General features: G+C 40.5%; 1 protein-coding gene across 3 annotated transcripts; it reads left to right on the forward strand.

Moving 5' to 3' along the window:
* The first annotated feature begins 1,246 nt into the window (after positions 1-1,246).
* LOC5580265 (chromatin target of PRMT1 protein) lies at positions 1,247-20,767 on the forward strand. Of its 3 annotated transcripts, none has more exons than XR_002502639.1 (6): positions 1,247-1,708; positions 1,937-2,326; positions 13,188-13,333; positions 14,148-15,581; positions 20,095-20,204; positions 20,286-20,767. XR_002502639.1 is itself a non-coding variant. In XM_001662844.2 (6 exons), exons 2-6 carry the CDS (start codon positions 2,051-2,053, stop codon positions 20,426-20,428), a joined length of 1,254 nt encoding a protein of 417 aa, XP_001662894.2. In that variant the 5' UTR covers positions 1,249-1,708; positions 1,937-2,050; the 3' UTR covers positions 20,429-20,767. The 3 variants fall into 3 exon arrangements, 1 of the variants encoding a protein (XP_001662894.2); XM_001662844.2 differs by having other exon boundaries at positions 1,249-1,708; positions 14,148-14,726; XR_002502640.1 differs by lacking the exons at positions 20,095-20,204; positions 20,286-20,767 and adding an exon at positions 15,685-16,278 and having other exon boundaries at positions 14,148-15,630.
* The last annotated feature ends 377 nt before the right edge of the window (positions 20,768-21,144 follow it).

Genomic DNA, 21,144 nt, shown 5'->3' on the forward strand with positions numbered 1-21,144 from the left:
TCTACTTGAAAATGTCCTTGAAGCAGCCATGCTGGTCAGGACGTGCGCAAATCTCATTGACATTGCATTTTTTCAATAATTGTATTAGATACACACGGTACATATGGAAAATCCTCATTTTTATTACTATTGATTGACAACCCAAGCCAAAATGGAAAAAGTGAGTATGCAGGAATCTACTTGAAAATGTCCTTGAAGCAGCCATGCTGGTCAGGACGTGCGCAAATCTCATTGACATTGCATTTTTTCAATAATTGTATTAGATACACACGGTACATATGGAAAATCCTCATTTTTATTACTATTGATTGACAACCCAAGCCAAAATGGAAAAAGTGAGTATGCAGGAATCTACTTGAAAATGTCCTTGAAGCAGCCATGCTGGTCAGGACGTGCGCAAATCTCATTGACATTGCATTTTTTCAATAGTTGTATTAGATACACACGGTACATATGGAAAATCCTTATTATTTTTACTATTGATTGACAACCCAAGCCAAAATGGAAAAAGTGAGTATGCAGGAATCTACTTGAGAATGTCCTTGAAGCAGCCATGCTGGTCAGGACGTGCGCAAATCTCATTGACATTGCATTTTTTCAATAATTGTATTAGATACACACGGTACATATGGAAAATCCTCATTTTTATTACTATTGATTGACAACCCAAGCCAAAATGGAAAAAGTGAGTATGCAGGAATCTACTTGAAAATGTCCTTGAAGCAGCCATGCTGGTCAGGACGTGCGCAAATCTCATTGACATTGCATTTTTTCAATAATTGTATTAGATACACACGGTACATATGGAAAATCCTTATTTTTATTACTATTGATTGACAACCCAAGCCAAAATGGAAAAAGTGAGTATGCAGGAATCTACTTGAGAATGTCCTTGAAGCAGCCATGCTGGTCAGGACGTGCGCAAATCTCATTGACATTGCATTTTTTCAATAATTGTATCAGATACACACGGTACATATGGAAAATCCTTATTATTTTTACTATTGATTGACAACCCAAGCCAAAATGGAAAAAGTGAGTATGCAGGAATCTACTTGAGAATGTCCTTGAAGCAGCCATGCTTCACAGGACGTGCGCAAATCTCATTGACTTTTTCAATAATTTTATTAGATACACACGGTACGGCAAAAATTCTGTTATTCGATTTATTTATTTAAAATAACTTTTTATGTTTAATTTATCTAGACCATTAATCAAAAACCCAAGCCTGACTTGAAGAATATGAGATTGCAATAAGCTTTTCGAAATATGCATGGTTCGAACTTGCATGCAAGAAGCGGAAAGCATCTGCTCTACTGAGAGCCCCCATCTCTTGCTACGCCCAGTTTGCTCGTGCGGTCCGATTGCTCGCGCATTTAACTTGGCTTGGTCCTCCTGCTTCGTTCTCCGTCTACTCGACGTTGATTTTCTTCCACTTCGACACAAAGTTCCCGAACGGCAACAAGAACGGACGTGCTTATTCCCGGTTGCTACGAATTTTTTTTTTGCATTATCCCGTTCAGCATCAAGAGAAGACAGAAGTGAGTGAAAAGTGGTAAAAAGGCGTGCGCGTGTGAAAAGAAAAGTGATTGCTTCCGAAAAAGGAAGAGTTTGGATTCGATTTCCATCAGCAGGATTAATTTGCTTCAGGTTTCCTGATTTATTGCGGAGTAAAAGTTTTTCCCGACAGCGCAATTGGTGTGAAAAGGTGAGTAACGGAATGACTAGTTTTGCATTTCGTAACCCGGGAGAAAAGATGGAGGCTGCAAAAACAATGGGGGATGATTTTTTCCGGTGCTCGCATAAGTTGCATTCCATAAATAGATTCGATGAATCAGATTTCATCAGAAGCGTGTGGGAGCATCTCTTGGTAGATTTTTGGGGTTTCCTACCTAATAGGTAAATAATAATTCCGCACTTTACGATCTATTTTCAGACTCCGCCATCTTTGAATTGATTGTTTTGTGTTTGGAAAGCGCGATTTGTTGGGCGACGAAAATCGGCTTTTGATCAGGAAACTGATTTCGGGACAGAGAGCAGATTTCTCACAATGATGAGTTCGATCAACAAGATTCACTTCAACGGTTCGACGGGTGTTTCGCTGAACGACCGGTTCACGATCATGTCCAAAATGAGTCCCCAGGAGAAAGCGAATTCTGGCCGCGAACGGAACGGCGTTGGCGGAGGAGGTGGCATTCTGCGGAAGCGCTCAAATTCGATGGATTCCTACGCGTCTCGGAATTCCTACGCCAACCGGCAGCTCGTCAATCAGCTGGACCGGCGCCACCTTGGACAGTCACAGGCCACGGCCCTGCGGTTGAGAAATGTAAGTTTGTTGGATTGTTTCGATAAGTTACAGTGACTCAATTTCATATTCGTACATTTTCACATCAAGTTGGTAAAATACGATCAAAATAACACATCGAATTCAAAATCCTTTACAATAAAGCATGAAGGACATTGGCGTCGTCTATTATTCGACAATTCAAGGCTGATAGTAGGTCTCTGTTTCATTGCAAGTCTCTAAGGTTTTTTCCTAAGGCTCATTGGTAGGGACGTTCCGATATTGCGAAGTATCGATACGATTATCGAAACAAAGTATCGATACCACCGATATATTGATTCAAAATATCGATATATCGGAATATATGATATATTTCAATGAAGCAAAATTCCTATATCACTTAGTTACCTGCCGTTTAGGTTCCTAAAATTCGATAAATTTTCTCTTCCTATTCGTCAGCTTTTGCTGGAGGATGCGTCAATTTTGTCTAAGAGGCAGATTTGCCTCAAATTTTTGTCTATGGTAACTGACGAGAACAAGGCAACCCTCAAACACCGGTCTAGGGCTGTACCGCATACAAATGCTTAATGCTTATGCTAGTGATAATGCTGAAACCCTACAACTGTTTTCTATATATTAGTTTACGATATATCGGAAGGAAATATCGATATCACCGATATATTGAATAGAAAATATCGATACCAATATATCGAATATCGAAAGGAAAATATCGATATGCCGATATATCGGAAGTATCGGAACGTCCCTACTCATTGGATTTCGTCTAAATATTTTCCACTAATTCTTCAACCGAGTTATCTGGGTTTTACTCTAGGAGATCTTCCAAAGATTTCCACAAACATTAAAAAAAAAAAAACAGTTTATTCCAGAGTTGTTACACAGTTTTATTTTTTACATGAAACCCGACAAAAAACTCTACTCTATAATAAAAGTTACACAAAATCGTGCTCTTCTGGTCCAACATAACATGACTGTAAATTTAACACATTCTGAAAAATCGATTTTGTCTCTTTTCGAACCCTCTGAGCAGAATCTCAATGAAGAGAATTAAAACAGCAGAATAGAATACATTTCGATTCTCTTCAATCGATTCTGTATGAAATTTATGCTTCCTTTTATCAAATTAAACGACACGTAGAGATGTTTTGTATTGCGAATATGCTTGTATATGCAAAAAAGATGAAAAAATCAGCCCAAGTGAAGTTTTTTTTTCTGAATTTGTTGAAATTACACACATGATGTGTTGGTTGATTTGTACGAGAAGTGCTTCTTTCAAGCGTATACGCCTTTTCATCCAGCCAGGAATTGCTCCAAAAAATCGAGGGAATCTATTAAGAACTTTTCAAGAATTCTTTAATATTACGGTTGTTAAGAAAATTTTCCGTTTTGTGGTAGACGCCGAGTTCTACCGCAGCTGTCAAAGTTCTACCGCAGGCTTCGAAATCATTCTATCATTGAAACAAACAATGGACTGATGCACGAGTTCACTATCTGACGTTTGAGCGATGTCGTGTTATTTACGTGTCCATGGCAACGAGTGAATTCGGCACCGCTCAAACGTCAAATTAGTGAACTCGTGCATTGGTCCATTCAATCATAGTATGCTTGAAAGAGAAAGCGCTATGAGAAACACCAACAAACAACAATCATCAAGACGGTATCCAAGGTATCATTGAAGCCTACAGATGGTTTACCAGTGCAAATCAGTGATGTGACAGCTGCGGTAGCTTTCCTTTGATCCGTAAAACGGAAAGTTTTCTCTGAAATTGCTATACATCATCAGAGGATACTTATAAATTTTCTTTAGAAATACAGGTATGTTTCATTTTTGTCACGTTCCGATTTATTCAACACATTATTTCGTTTTGGTCAACATAAAGAAGTGTTTTTTGTTTTGTTAACCTTCCAGTCGTCGCATGGTTGGCCACTGTCAGAACCACCACACTGCTGTAGTGAAAGAAAAGCACTACACAACACTCACAGTGTTGTGCAAAAAAAAAAACAGCGCGACGACTGACGACGACGACGACTCATTAAAGCAAGCCATTTTTTCAAGTATCTCCTGGTTGAATTTTTGACATTATGTTAGTGTTGAGGCGAAGTAGGCTGTCAATGGAATTTGTACGCGTCGTTGATGATTGTTGCTAAATAAAATCACAATTCAAAGTTAAAGAAAATTGATTGGTATTGCACTGTTCATAAATTTCAAAACGCTGAAGGGCCCCGAAAATTCAGTACGTATAGAGTTGCAAAGATCACACTTTTTCTTATATAACATGACATGTTCAGTTCTTTGTTATAAGAGATGGGCCTGGGATTGAACTGTTATAAGAGATGGACCTGGGATTGGGCCGGGGATTTAACAAATTACAGGACACTTTTCTCAGCACTTTGCTCTTTTAAATTCAAACTCGATAGCATTTCGCAGATTATAGCAAAGGCTTGCTTCTAAGGTGAGGGGAAGAGGACCAGCTAAACTTAATAATCTATTGAAAATTTCAAAATCTCTTACAATACGTTAAGGCGAAGTAGGCCGTCATTGAAATTTATAAGCGTCGTTAATGATTGTTGTTAAATCATCTCACGATTTCGAATCAAACAAAATCAGTTGGTTTTGCACTGACACAGTAGAAAAAGTATCAGCATACTTTATGCATGTTAGCGCGTACAGTGATACTTTTTCAAGTCAATATTAACTATCAAGACTGAGTTTTATCACTTTGAAACGCAAGCTGAAAAGTCATCATTGTTTCCAAAACGAATGACGGGCTACTTAGCCTTAACATCGAAGAAAAGGGAAAAGGGCTAAAATGGCTGAAGATTTGAGAAACTGTTAATATGTACTGAACGGTCCCACGTTACACACGTTCTTTCCTCAAATTTGTTAGAAACCTGATCTTCACTTGGAGACCAAGAGATTTATGAAGAGTTTCATACAAAATGCATTGATTTGGGATGCTTGTTGTGGATTATGCACACTTTTGTATTCTTATGAATATGTTCAAAATTAGTTTTAATGAGTAAACAACTAGAACTTCAGTTTAGTTTCTCATACATGGTGATAAAAACGGAATACAGTCAAAGCGCGTTATAACGACATCGCAAGGGACCGACGCAATAGAGAAAAGTTGTTATAGAGAATAGATATAACATTGAAATATTTTTCAAGGGACCAAAAAATGTCGCTATAGAGAGATTTTGTCGTTATAAAAGTTGTCGTTATAACGAGCTTGGACTGTATACCCAGTGCCGTAGCGTGCTATTGGCCAGGTTGGCCCCCGCCAAGGGCGCCAGCCTTCAGGGGGCGCCAAAATGCACTTGGTAAAGTTTTAGAAGAAACATATTTTATAAAGCCGTCTATCAAAGACAGTTTTATGACAAAAAGAAAACATAACATACAAATTATGGGTCCTAGGTAGTCACAGCCAAAAACAATTCTGTTGTCAAAACTTTTATAAGTATGTTAAATTGGGCAAATGAAAATACTAAGAGGAAAGTAGAATTTTTTTTTCTAGGCGCAATCAGCAGTTCAATGTATATTTAATTTTTAAATTACTCATAAAGTGAATGACTTGTAAGAGTTTGGCTTTCATATTTGGCATCAGGGGGCCTGGTTTAGGTAAGTAATGGCATTTTCGATATTTTCGAACGTTTTTTACATGGGTGATCAATTTTACCCCACATCAGAAGAATAAAAAATTCACTTGAAACATTTTTTTGAACAGGCTTAAATCGTTCAAAACACAAAATACAGTATATAGTTCCGAGCAGTAGGTGTCAGTACTTGTTTTAAAAATATAAGAATACAAAATTGCACCATTTGCCTTTTCAAATAGAATATTTTAGAAATATGCAAAAAATCGATCAATGTTAGCCCGGATTACGATATCTATAAAATATCAACCAGCCGATTAATAAGATTAGGGCTCAATAATTCAAAGAAATTATAAAACAGTTAAAAAGACTAATTGAATGTTGTACTGTAACTTTTAGGGCAAAAATCATTTGAAGAAAGCCTCGAAAATAGTGAAATTTTAATTTAACTATTGTGTTAGATTTTGGCCATATTTGGTTTTTGATCTGATTCACATTATAATAAAAAGATTCCACATATTCATTACTTATATTCTCACACAAACCAGGACACAATGTCCATTATAAAATCTTGGTTTAAATTTCCACATAGGGATTTTAACAGAATACCATTCGAGCTTTTGACAACATTTTAAGTAGCATTCCTTGTCAGTTCTGGACGGTGTCCTCACGTGATTCTCGAATGTTCATTGAATCTCACCCAAGAATCTGATCGTATTTTCAAAACAATTCTCACATTGAATCACAATGAATCTTTTATTGCATAATGCTAGAATTTACCAATTAATTCCATGCTGTCCTTTTTATAGAGATTTATGGAGATATCTTAGTAAAATTTACTTTTAAGTGGGCTTTTCATCCCTCTGAGAATGTCCTTAAAAATTATGCAGCAAAATATGCCTTATAAATTGTTTTGATGGAATTTATTCAATGCCATGAACAATAATTTACGAAACCTAAACAAAAATGCATGGTAAAGCAATTGTCTATAAGCATTTCTTTGGGAATATACACTATATTGATAGATCCCAGTGATTTCTACAAATTTATGCCTAGCCATATAACAGTAAATGTATCAGAAATATATTAATAACCTCCGGGCAAACAGTCCTTCCAAGAATAAAATTTGATATATTTGTATATGACTTCTTACAGAATTTGATCCAAAAATTCAACGTATGTATTCAAAGTTTTAATAAACAGAATTGACCCTTGATGGTTTCAATGAACCATTTTTACAGTCGCGCTGGGCTTCGTGGCCGTGCGGTTAGTGTCGTCAGGCAATGAGCGTATCGTGTCATGGGGTGTGGGTTCGATTCCCGCTGCAGCCATTGAAACTTTTCGTCAGGAATGTTTCTCGGCTGTACCATTGGAGCATGCTTGTCCGTTGTCTAGTGTTAAGTAACAGTCTGTGCAGCTAAATGGCTGAAGACGGTGTCCGTGTATTTTAAGAATTTGGAGTATTATAGTTAAGAGAAGAATGCCTTATCTTAATATATTAAAAAAAAAAAACTTTAGCTTCAAACAAGGGGCGCTGAAATGCCGGTTCGCCAAGGGCGCCATGAGACCACGCTACGGCTCTGTGTATACCTGTACCACAAGGATTTTATTTTCAAAACTACTTCTAAAAATCTTTAATTTGAAAAATTTACTAAATGATTTTCTGAAGACAACTTCAGAGTAATATCTGAATCTGTAAACACCTGAATTAATTTTTGGGGAAATTCCTGAACAAAATCATGAAAATACACATACAGTAGTATTTGTCTTAATGTCACGAGGAATTCTCAAAAAAATATTAGAAATATTATTAGATTAATGTCTGGTCTTCAAAAAAAAAAAATCCTATTCTATGAGCAATAACATTCTTATCTTCTGATTCCTGATACACTGCCCATGTTTGCGTAGTCGCTTACGCCAATATGAGTGACCGAAATGCATTTTTTCATTGATATGCATTCTTTACCTAATAATACACTGGCTGGACATGCGAACAGCACTTATTTGTTCTGACATTTTTGAACTACATGAGGAAAAACGGATTGATATGAGCACATACACCAACTTATCCGAAGAAACACCCGGTTTCCAGAGTGTTTATTCTGATAGTTTAGCTTTAAAAACAAGGTTGCTGTGACAGTGACCTGGTGTTTACGTCATTTCATTCGTATAATCGTTCATAAAACTCACGGATGTGTTTGCAGATGACAAAAGTAAGAAATTATTCAAAAAGTCTCACCCAGTCAACTTTTGAATTTCAATCTTTGGCAAATGCACAGATTATTTGACCGAAATGGTTGAAATATTTAAGAATGCAACTCAGTTTTGCTCGGGATATCGTTGCTAATCGTAGCAACCGCGTTCGTGTTAGAGATATCGGCATCTTTTGAGTGGTTTTTGCGATCGCCTTCCCCGGAAAAGCGGTCTGTTTTCAGTGACTAAAGGTGTGCTAGTGTATCCACTAAAAGTCCGATTAAATTCGGGGAAAAATTAGTAAAAAAACAGGATCCAAAAAAAAAATCTCTCGCGCGGTTTCGGTGGTCAATTGCATTGCATTGTATTGTTTAACCGTTGCTTCGCTGTTGTGTGCGATACAGTGACCCGAATAAAAATAGGTGCCTGAAAAGGAAACTAAAAAACTTTCCGGTGAAGGGTTGAGGCAGCAGCAGTCACTTGTCAGTATCGCAGTGTTTCCCAACTAGTTAGTGACGTAACAAAATAGTAGAGTGAATCGTCGAGCACTTTTTATTCGCTGGCCAGGCCAGCCGGCACAATGCCGGCTAACGGCCGACCACTACATCCAGGGGACCCAGGGGGCCCCGGTGGTGGTTACGGTAGTTTAGATAATCGGAAAAATGGTGATTATACCGGACAACTACTGCCTGATTTTATGGACCCGGAAGGTATCGCAGGGCAACTGCAATACCTAAAAATGGAATCAACCGCTGGTGTAATTCCACAGGACCCTTTTCTCCTACGCTTATCCGTCGAAAAAGCAATTTGAGGTCCCATATTCGGGGCTTTTAAAGAGAACAAGGGCTCATCATACGTTCTGAAGGCGCGGAGCAAGGAGCAGTTCATCCGGCTACTACGTATGACACAACTGCAGGATAGGACTCCCATACGGATAACGGAACATCCGTTCCTGAACCAAAGAATGTGTGTTGTGACAAATCATGACTCCATTGGACTGAGTGAGGGCTACCTATTGGAACAACTTTCAGACCAGGGGGTTAAAGAGGTGCAAAAAATTACGCGACGTACACAGGATGACAAACGAGAGAACACGGCCACCATAATTCTCACGATCAGGGGGACCGTCATTCCTGAACACGTGGATTTTGGATGGTCCCGTTGTAAAACCCGAAAGTATTACCCTTCTCCTATGCTGTGTTTCCGCTGTTGGGAATATGGTCACACGGGAAAGCGCTGCACGAGTCCTCATCGCGTATGTGGTCGTTGCTGCAAAATCCACCCTGAGGACCAGGAATCTGCCGGTGCTGAAGGCAATTCGGCCGATGCAACGCCGAAGCCGAGATACCACTGTACTGAAACACCCTCCTGCAAACATTGCAAAGCAGAATATCCCGTGTCAAGTCGAAAGTGTCCGGCGTACGAGAAAGAGACAGCCATTCAGCAAATACGAGTGGATATAGACCTATCGTATCCACAAGCTCGTAGAGAGTACGAACTTTGGAAAGGAGCCAGTCGAAGCAGCGGCACGTTTTCAGGAGTCGTTAATGCCAGCAAAGATTCGGAAATTCTGGGACTCAAGGATACCATCAGAAAACTGCAAACAGATGCCGATGCGCGAGAAAAGAGGATGGCTGAGATGGAGCGAGCTTTACAGAACCACAATGTTGGCAATGGCATCGAAACCGCAAAAGAGCACGGTACCATAGCGGACCTCATAAAACAGGTTGCTGCCCTCACCGAGACGGTTAAGAACCTACAAGATGCGTTGGTAGCGAAAGACAGACATATTGCTCGGCAAAATTGTATCATCTCCCAAACCCAAGGCAACCGAAAGGCGCCAAGTGAGCAAGATACTCCAACGATCGTCGATCTAACAGAAGCGCAGGACCAAATGGTAACTATGGCGTCTCATTCTTCTTCGGAAGAATCCGCCATTGAATCGTCGATCCTTGACCCCAAAGTGGCCGAACGGGTCACAAAATGGGTATCGACTGTTGCATCAAAGAATAACAGGCACCCAACAAATGAAAAAGGGCATGATGGCAATGTATCAGACCACAGCATGACTTCGGCCATATCCAAGAAGACAGAAACGTCGAATGCAACTCACACCTCAAACCCTTCTAAAAGAGCCCATTCCGGTTCTGACTATAGCAGCCCCTCTGGCGAATCCAACTGCTTAATCACCGACTCCAAGCAAAAAAGTAAAAACCGCAAACGAGGAGGTAAAGCTAAAAACTAAAAAGAAAAACAAATATGCTCAGTTCTTTCTCACCACAACAGCCTAATAAATAGAGATTACTATCTATCTTACCATCTTCACTCCGCAATTCACCGCAGAGACTGTAGACTCCCAAAAAATTACTGAGCAATCCCCAACTGAACAACCTCCAAATGAACAAGAAACGAACAACACGATGGCAACAGGGGCCATGGACAGCCGGGGCCCCGTTAGTGCGGACGATACACCCCTACCGGAACTAACGGACAACCCCTCGACATCCTGGCGTAACTGTTGTCCCCGGGACGCACAAAGGTCACAGTGCCTGTCCCCGGAATCCCCAACATACTGTCCGGGTAATCAGGGCCCCGTCGGTGCGGAAGTCTTGGCTGTACCGGAACCGGCGGATAACCTCTGGTGCTCTGTCAGGATTGGAAGAGGGACGCAAAAGGGACGTATGTCCTATTCCCCTAAGGACAACGAGGGATGCAAGCAATGAAAAAATACAATCAGTGCCCTGGAAACCAATCAGAAGGCAAAGACCAAGACGCCCAATCCTTCGAAGAACAACGACGAAACCAAGAATCCTCCCAGACGAAATCCAAGAAGATCGTGTCGCACTTACACGCCATCGACAAATTTGGGAGCAACAAAAGTCCAGAAACTCTCAAATCGCAAGCCTGCGGCTCCCTCATCTTTGCCAAGCCTGGGTCCCACATCGGGACCTGCACTTGGTGGAGCTCTGTCGGGGTCCGCACCTGGCCCGTTTTTCGCCCCAGAAAGTCCAGAAATGGCAACATCTCGATACACTAATTGTGTATCAGAACAACGCACCACTGTTGGCTGTCCCACTAACGAGGAACAATTTTTTACCTCCCTCGGCCCAGAGGCTACGAATTCCCACCTGCATGACATTTTGCATCGCTCCCGCTATGGCCCTCGAGCTTTTATAGTACCCGGATGCTCAAAAATCGTGGTGATAAGATGTTACAAAATCCCAACTCAACTAATTCTACTCTTCTGTTAAAAAGGCCTGTAAAGGCATCACACCGAAATTCCATCATCGCCGCAACCCTATCACTTCCACCAGTCGCGGGTCCAACGCCGGAACATGCGCTCGGTAGGGATCTGATAGGCCGTGTGTCACCGCCATCACAGACAACCAGTAAAAGGATTTTCGCGATACAGTGGAACATCAATGGGTTTTTCCATAATCTCCCTGGCCTGGAGTTACTCGTTCACGATCTGAGACCTACGGTAATCGCCTTGCAAGAAATCCACCGAGCCACTTCAACGGTTATGGACAAGACACTAAGTAATGGCTACAAATGGTACACCAAAGGTGGAACCAACTTATACCGCTCTGTAGCTGTAGGAATATCCGCCGAAATACCAGCTGACGAGATTCATGTAAGCATCGAATTGCCAATAGTAGCAGTTCGATTATCATGGCCCTTTCCTATATCGGTAGTGTCCTTTTACCTACCAAACGGTAAATTGTCGAACTTAAAAAGCCGTTAGAGGAGATAATTAGAACAATCCCGCAGCCGATGCTACTGATGGGAGATGCCAATGGCCACCACCGGGCATGGGGTAGCGGTAAAAACTGTCCCCGCGGCTCAAATATCGTGAACATCGTTAACAAACATCAGCTTCTTCTTCTCAACGACGGTTCTCCTACTTTCATGCGTGGGAAAACAGAGTCTGCAATCGATATTTCACTGGTTTCTTCGCGCCACGGCCACAAGTTCTCCTGGTCTGTTAACCCAGATCTGCATTGAAGTGATCACTACCCTGTCTTACTGTCTCTAGCTGACAACATAGTGCCGGAAACGTCCAGGCGCCCCAGATGGAAATACGAGGCAGTCGACTGGGCTAGCTTCCAAGAAACAGTAGAAAGTAAACTCAAAGCACGCTGTCCAACGAACATCACGGATCTTTCCGCCATCATTAACAGTGCAGCAACTGATACGATACCTAGAACGAGTTCTAACCCTGGACGACGAGCCATACACTGGTGGTCGGACGAAACCAAAAAAGCGATCAAAGCACGACGAAAAGCGTTGAGAGCTTGCAAGCGACTTCCCGATGTGCACCCAGACAAAACTGAAGCCATAAACCGATATCACGAGTTCCGCAACACCTGCCGTCAAGTTATACGAGAGGCCAAAGAAAAATCATGGACAGCATTCCTCGATGGCATAAATGACTGCTGTCTGTTTTTCAATCCGCGACCGAGATATGGAACAGATTTAATAGCCTGCAGGGTAAGAGGCGATCTAAAGGTATTGCCCTGAAAATAAACAATACCGTTACGAGAGATCCGACTATCATTGCGGACGCCTTGGCAGACTTTTTCAAGGAGGCCTCGTCCATACAGCGCTACAATGAAACCTTCCTTAAGCATAATCCGACCGCTGCAACAGCAATCGCAAACCTGAACGTACCACCGGACCGAGGACAGGACTTCAACACTCCGTTCTCCATGAGAGAGTTAGTCTTACTTACGCCGTTATGTAATTTCTAAAAAATAAAACGTTCTAAAAGTGAAAAAACGTGGAACATGTAGAATTTCGCCTGCTTAACACGTACGATTGATAAAGTGAGTTTTTTTTTTACTCTTATGACTTTAGTTTGTTTGAATAAGTTTTCGAGATATTATGATTGTCGAATAATAGATGGCACCTATGGCCTTCGTTATTGATAAAGTATCTTGAATTCGCTTGATAGTTTTCTTTACCAAATTGCTATGAAAACAGTTCCTTGTACGAATATAGAATTGAGTCACTGTAGTTATGAGGTCAATGACATCATTGAGAGTGTGATGACGGTGGTGAGATTGATTTACCTATTAAATTTGCTCTTTCACAGAAAACGATCCGCTCCGGGCGGCAAAGGCTCAATCGAACGAGTTTGGCATCGCGGACCCAATTGAGACGGGCGGCAGGCACCACATTATCCCTGGCGGGCGGATCCCGACGGCTGCAGCGATCGAACAGTTTCTCAGACATTGCTACGTAAGTATTGCCCCTTCAATTCAGTCTTGTTTGGGAAGGGATCCTTCAGAGGATGGGGTGTGAACGTCAAACGAGTTGAAGTTTACTTTAGAAACCTCGAGGATAGAATAAAACACCCCCGAGTAGTCGAGGGCTAGCAATCGAAAAGTCATAGATCGACGTTTTGAATAGACTCCGCTGAAACATAGTTGCTAGACAGTGAAATCAATCAGTTTATTTTGAGTCGTAAATCAGATAATGTTAGCAAAATATAACCAGGAGTTGATGGTTGTCATGATGATTGGGCTTTCGTGACTGGAAGTAGAATGAATATGTGGAACGATGAGAGGAAGAAGTAGGGCAAATCGATTGACTATATAGACCATTTTATGAGTGACATAATTCGAACCAAACATGAAATATGAAATGTTTGTGCAATGTAGGCCGTATAGCTGTTGCAAACCTGCGTATCAGCAGCCTTTTTCGCCATATCAGACTTACGAAAGGAAGTGGAATTTGAAAATTCCCCTTAGGGGGCGTTCATTAATTGAGTGAGACGGTATAAAAATTAAAAACAATCCGTATGACTCGTAAGAAATCTCAAACCCCTCCCCTGACCAAATCAAAGACACTCTCAAATGTCTTATTAAAAAGTAGGTACATGAGATTGTATGACCATAAGCCTGTATACCTTACTTTGTCACAACGGTGGCTTCCTTTTCATCTTATGTCAAATGATTGTATGCCAAACGGGGTTTACCCAAGTATAGCCTCATTGGAACGCTGCATTTAAGAGCCTTGTATTTCATACCATCTTTTTCTTATCTCATTCCAGAATGAACGCAGACTTCGTCGAACGTCAATCGCTGCGTCGGTCCAACTCTCAGCTTAGCATTGCGTCCCGCCTTGGAAATGCCGGACGTTCTCGAGGTGTCCCTCGGCGTCCCCTGCAGCGTACCAATTCAAGCGCCAGCCTATCCGGAGCCCGGTCTCCATACCGTGGACGATCTCGTTCCCGCTCTCGGTCCCGTGCCCGTTTGCCTCGCTCCCAATCTCGTGGTAATCTCTCTCGCACCAGATCTCGCAGTGCCGGCCTCAATGGCATTGGCCAGAACAACAACAACAACAACATAGAGAACCGCCTAGGCCGAGTAGCAGGTAACAACCGCCTTAGGGGACGCTCCAATGTCCGCCGTGGCCGCGGAAGGGCACCAAATACGCTGCCCCGATCCGCATCGCGAACAAATGTGCGCTCTGGAAGCGTCAATGGCCGCCTCGGTGGAAACCGAACCAACCGAACGCTGGGCACCCGTGGAGGACGCGGACGTGTTGCCAAGCGTGGCCAACGGCGAGGACCAGCAGGATCCGGTCAGAATGGTACCGGCGGCGGAAGACCCGGACGTACCCTGCAGAGGTAATAATCCGATGGCTTATTGTAATATGGAAGGGATGGAATTTACTTGAATTCGTTGAAAATGATGATGGAGCGATCTACCCGTGGACTTTGTCAGTGTAGTCACAGCAACACTTCGTGCCGGACGATCCTCTTAGAAACCGTGTTGATTATTCAGCCTTAACTTTTGAGATTCGTTCCTTGGAGGATATCGAAGAGAAGGAACAGAAAAAAATACGTTCAGTCCAATAACAGCAATCCATAATCACTGGCCAACGATAGCTAATAAGACACAGGATGCAAAGAGTGTGGTGCTCTTTTCCCAACATTGACAGGCAAATGGACGATAACAACCGCTCGCCAATCTTAGAAGCCTTACCACGATTAAATCGTCCACAGGAACTTGAATTTGAATAGCTTATCTATCGATGCCTCGCACCGAAGACATGTGCCGAATTTCTCTAACCAATCCAACTGGCGCCGACTAAAGTAATCCGTTCCGAGGAGTTTCCAAGCCTGGCCAGCTCCATTGAGTCATCCAACCACTAGGTCACTGATTATAACTGATGGTGTAGTCATTTGGTTCTATCCTATCTTGATCCTATCGCTCAAAGACACAAATACTCTTGTTTAGTGACGCGTTCTGTGCGAAACCCCCTTCCACAACAAGAACAGCCAAGCGCGCTCGTTAGACGAGCGATTTTCTTGTAGTTGCAGCTGCCTGGCATCAGCCTGTGCTCGATGCCATCCAGGTTTGTTCCCAGTGTCAACGCGACAGACAGATGGAAGTCCAAAGCTCAAATCTCCCCACTTCTCCTGGCGAAGGCGGCGTTAATCGCTGATAATGACGGACGACGACTGCGCGGAATGATTATGGTAACACAGAATTACGGGTTATGAGTTTTTTCTCGCTGGGTATATCATGGTATCATGCCGAATCCGATTGGAACACTGCATTTACTAATCTTTCTTTTTGTAGCTCAAGACGCTGATCGAGTTTTCGATGATGGTGGAAACGACTTAGTTGGGATTGGGCCCACGATTTCCACAACCCTACTTTGAAGGCTTAGACCTTTGCACTAGACTAAGGAAGGCCCCAGATACATACATCATCATCGTATATATAAAATCCCAGAGTTGTCTGTCAGTCACGCTTTGAAATGTTTCACTGAGCACTACGACATAAATTTTTACAACAGTAATGTTAATCTCCATACTGTGTCAATCAATATCATATTTACTTGACAAGAGGTATTCATAGGAAACCTTGTTGATAATGTTTATAAAGGAAACCATTTTAAGTCCAGTTTCATTACCCCGTTTTGGTTAAAACATCCATTATATGAAAAATCGAATAACACTTTTAGTAAAATGGAACATATAAAGTTACAGTATTCTGAACGTATAGGGGTCATTATGAATTTTGTTACGTAGCTCTGGTATTTAATTCTCGAGTGCAAATATTTTTAGAAAGTATTGTTTTGTGGCACCAAAATGGAAATTTGGAGGATACTCTCATCATGAGAAAAAAAAAACACAACTCTTTCGTAAATGTAAATCTCGAAGACTTGTTCAAACAGACAACAAGTTAACAAACTTACTTTATCAATCCTACGTGTTTCACAGGTGAAATTCTATACGTTCCGCTCTAAACCAACTCGATTTTTCACTTTTAGAACGTTCAATTTCCGGATTTATAAAACAACGAAAGTAAGATTTTCCACTTTCGCAACCTAACCGCTACTTTCGCCGCTCTGTTGTATGGGAGACAAAAAGACTTAACCACGAATCAAAACAAAACACTACTTGAGTCGATTTTACACTGGTACAAAAAAGTCGTAAGTAACTGATTGAAACGGCTTATCATTTTGTCATACAATTTTTTTTGGGAAATGGTAGGAACTACCTAGCGTTTTAACGCGAGCTGATTGCATGCAAAATTTAAGCGATGCACACGGTAAAAAAATAGTTAAACAAATGGATTCTTTTTAAAACAGTTTTAGAAGAAAGGTTGTGATTCTTCTTAACGTTCAATGCTCCGTGATCATACACACTATGTCTGAACCAGACGATTATAAAAATGGAATGTACATCGGATTTTTTCTCGCTAGAGTTTAGTATTTGGGTTATATTTTCATAATCGGAAAGTTTTAAAATATTTCATCGGTGAAATTTTGATTTTTCCACTTTTTAGCCATTTTTCATACAAAATCCCATGAAAATAACGTTTTCGACGCATTTCAGCCCATACAAAATGTATGTAAAAAATTTCACCGATGGAATATTTTAAAACCTTCCGATTATGAAAATATAGACCAAATACTAATCTCTAGCGAGAAAAAATCCGATGTATATTCGATTTTTATAATCGTCTAGTTCAGACATAGCGTGCGTAATCATCGTCATCATCGAAACTTCAAAAGCAGTTTTTCTGTTCAAAACTAAAAATTATTCGATGAAATTGTGTTCACTGTGTTTTGGTTGGAGAAAAGAATACAGTGAACACATTTTCACGTAATTTTTCTTGATTTTGAACGATAAAACTGCTTTTGAAAATTTCGAATTCAATGACGGATCCTGCCCCCTTAATTAACTTTCTTTAAACCGTATGATAGTTATTTACGTCGATTTGAAAAAGTAATCGAGAGTTAATAAAATTAGAGCTATCACTATAAAAGACGACAGTGCATTAGAGAATCTACAACAGCCTTTCAACAGAATATTGAAGAGCTTTCGGTGACTCTATTTTTATTCGTAGAATGTTCTGGAACTTTTGAAATGTTTCAGCAAAAGAAAAACTACAACAGCATTTAGGGCTTTGTGATTATTTGAGATTTGAACATCACAACAGCTTTTAGGCAACGTGCTCAATGGAGTATGGGTAGAGCATAAGTGTAAGCGATTGTGCAGTCAGTATCATGCGTGTGACGATATTTTTGATGGGATGAAAATTTGATCAATTTTGTGAACACTAGTCGAGTCAAAAGCTCACAGGAGTTTGCCCCCACTATGGGTCAAAAATTCGTTTCGACAAAAAAAAAAGAAATCTAGTAATACGTTTTGAAGACAATTTGTAGCAAAGCATTTTGAAAAGAAGCCTATTTGCAAAACGTAGCATTAAGAAAGTCACGAGCAATGATGTCATATCTCGAAAACTCATTCATACAGACTCAAGTCAAAAAAGTATACAAACTTACTTTATCAATCCTACGTGTTTCGCAGACGAAATTCTACACGTTCCGCTCTGAGCCAATTCGATTTTTCACTTTTAGAACGTTTAATTTTCGGATTAACAAAACGACGAAAGTAAGATTTTCAACTTTCGCAACCTAACCACTACTTTCGCCGCCCCGTTGTATGGAGAGACAAAGTGACTTAACCACGAATCAAAACCAAACACTACTTGAGTCGATTTTACACTGGTAGAAAAACGTCGCAAGTAACTAAATAAAAAGGCTTATAATTTTGTCAGAAAATTCTTGTGTGAAACAATAGGAACTCCATAGCACAGACAAACAGACGTCACACTCTCATCATTGTCCATCGACCACCTTTTTAACGCCACCAGCAGCGCTTGCATAGTTTTTGTTCGTGTTTGACGTTTACTTACTACCGCCATCTGTTGGCCTGTCGGCTAAACACACCGATTTTAGCATTGGGCATACATGTCCTCGTGACTTTGATTTTGATCGAGATTTGTTCTAAGTGTTACGTCTGTTTGTCTGTGTCCATAGTTTTTGAACGCGAACTCATTGTATGCAAAATTTAAGCAATGTACACGTCGAAAAAATGTTAGAAAGGTGATTCATTTTAAAACAGTTTTAGAAGACAGGTTGTGATTCTTCTGAATTAATTTCATCAAAACCGTATGAATGTTACTTAACTCGATTTGAAAAAGTAATCGAGATATTTATTAATCCTTATTGGAATCCCAACATTTTTTTCTTGCTAGTTTGATAATTGTAACATCATCGCCAAATTGGCCCTTTTACGAGTCTCTAAACCAGTAAGGTATTAAAAAACGGCTTGAAATACTTCACAACTCTGTCAAAACTCAGAAGTTCGTCATGAGGACATCCCGAGTAAAAGAGAATTCACCAGGATTTACCGAAGTTTTGCCTAAATGGTTCTAACAAATTTTTTAATAGCTCTTTCAAGAAAATTGAACAACATGTTGCAATTACAATCCTGTTAAGTGAACTCTCCACGTAAAATGAAACGTTACTTTCTGGCATTTATGGCGCAATAGCGCACAATAGTGGATTGTAACCATGGGCGGATTTAGGGGGCCGTGGCCTTGGGTCTCTTACACTTAATTTAGAAATCTAAATCTAAACTAATTGAAATCGAAATTTGCACAACCGAATTAATCCGAAACATGTCAATGTTTAGCTTAATCTCGACTAATATAAATAAGTCGAGCTACGCACACGCAAGCTCGCGAAAAGACTTATTGTGCCAATTTTAGGGGCACAAATTTGCACAAGCAATAGTTGCAGACGATGAAAATCGGGAGAGTAACCTTGTAGCTAAGTTTTGTACCTTTTTTTTGCTCGTTATTTAAAAATTGAAACCTATCGAAATTAGGTACCATCGAAACCAATGGTTCAATGTATAAAGATCATCATAGTGATAAAAATATGTTGGAAAACATTATTTTAATTTTGGTTTTTCGTTGACTTTCTTCCGATATATTTTGTTTCGAAATATCGAAAGGATTCCAAAAGACAAAGTTCTTTATTGTTGCGTAGGTGTTAACTTTTTCAATGCTTTTTAACGTTTATGATGAATATTATTCATTACTTTATTGAATTGAATATAAGTTCTGCTAAACATATCGATTTGAGAAGTCACGAGCAGAAAAAAGGAACTAGTTGATGAAACTGATCCGATGTAACGGAACGTCCCTAATCGAAATATTCCAAGGCAGACATTTTTCTTAGGGGACCACACTATAATCAGCCCCCGAAAGCTAAATCCCGCTCTGACAATTCAAAGCTCAGCAGAATTATTTAATGAAAGCTTTTCATTATATGGGCTACAGCTAAAATGCAACGAACGAAAGTTGATTGGTTTTTTTAAAATGCATTCTGAAGAGCTAGGTATTTCCAAAATTTCTAGTGGTAATTAAGAAATTAAAACCACAGACTCTGGATAGATAATTTGATATATATTTAAGCACTGAAGTTTTTTTTGACATAATCTAGAATTCCTAATTTAATAGGGATTAATCAAACGGAATGCGGAAAAATATCAAAAGATATAAAATAACGTGAAAAATATGTGGTTTCACATTTAAACCATTCCGTGAAAAATTTCGGGGATCGAATATGCATCTCCCGTGGGGCCCAATCCTAAGTCGTCGTTTCGTGTTCGATTCTAATTGCAGACGTGGCGGGGCAGCACCACCGACAGGAGCAGCCCGTCGGGGCCGATCTCGCTCCCGAGGTCGAGCGGCATCGCAGAATCGCGGCCGAAGTGCCCAACGTGGTCGCAATGGTAAATGATATTTGCACCCGACTGTTCCACCTATTGATCGGATGTTCTAACCCGTGAGAAATTTTCTTTTCCGTATTTTAGCATCCAAAGGACGACGGGCATCGGCACCGACCATGAGCAAGGAGCAACTGGACAACGAACTGGATCAGTACATGGCCAACACGAAATCCTCGCTAGACCGGGAAATGGACGAGTACATGAATGGGATGAACAACTCCGTCTAGAAGATGGACCCCGCGGCGGAACGGCAGGTGGCTTAGCGCGCGTTCCAAATCTAACCCACAAACAAATTCTGTATATCGTAATAACAAAAAAAAGTATGCTAAATCACTAAACAAAAATTATGAAACTCTCTTAGGCAATAAGGATCGTTTTCCCTATCATGTGGGAAACAACAAACAAACAAAGCGTTGAAAATTGAATTTTTAAGGAGTACTTTTATTATTTATCTATTATAAATCCTTCGACTGTACATAACATAAAGTATACATGCGCAGACTAGTATGTGTACATGCGAGACAAAAGAATGCAAATGGAATAAAACTTGTTTTTCATGACTGAAACAGTACGGAGTGGTTATTGTAATATCACAATAATTATAGCACTTTTTTCGGAAGCTGTTCGGACGCCAAAAGTTCTTCTTCAACGCTTGCTACCAGTGTCTTCAATATGTCAAGAACGACGCCGAAAATTTATACTCGTACACTGCGTCGGTCAACAAGCAATGTTTCGGTCGTCGCGCGAATTTTTGTAACGCGAGTAGTCGCGCGTTGTACTTTGTACAACACCCTTGGTTTTGCGAATATCTCAGGAGTCTGCCCACTTAGATAGATGACGTCTTCGGCAAAATTGATCAGTAGCTTATGGGCTATCATTATTATAGCCAAGAAATTCGGGATTTTGCCACTAGGTGGCGCTAGTGAGCATTAAGCTTTAGTTT

This window comes from Aedes aegypti, chromosome 3 (assembly GCF_002204515.2).
Source record: "Aedes aegypti strain LVP_AGWG chromosome 3, AaegL5.0 Primary Assembly, whole genome shotgun sequence".
NCBI lineage: Eukaryota > Metazoa > Arthropoda > Insecta > Diptera > Culicidae > Aedes > Aedes aegypti.

Bases quoted from the DNA above. Each gene is read 5' to 3' on its own strand.
- LOC5580265 (XM_001662844.2), top strand. From the start codon at position 2,051: ATGATGAGTTCGATCAACAAGATTCACTTCAACGGTTCGACGGGTGTT. The intron at 2,327-13,187 runs GTAAGTTTGTTG...GCTCTTTCACAG, and splicing joins CGGCCCTGCGGTTGAGAAAT to AAAACGATCCGCTCCGGGCG. The intron at 20,205-20,285 runs GTAAATGATATT...TCCGTATTTTAG, and splicing joins TGCCCAACGTGGTCGCAATG to CATCCAAAGGACGACGGGCA.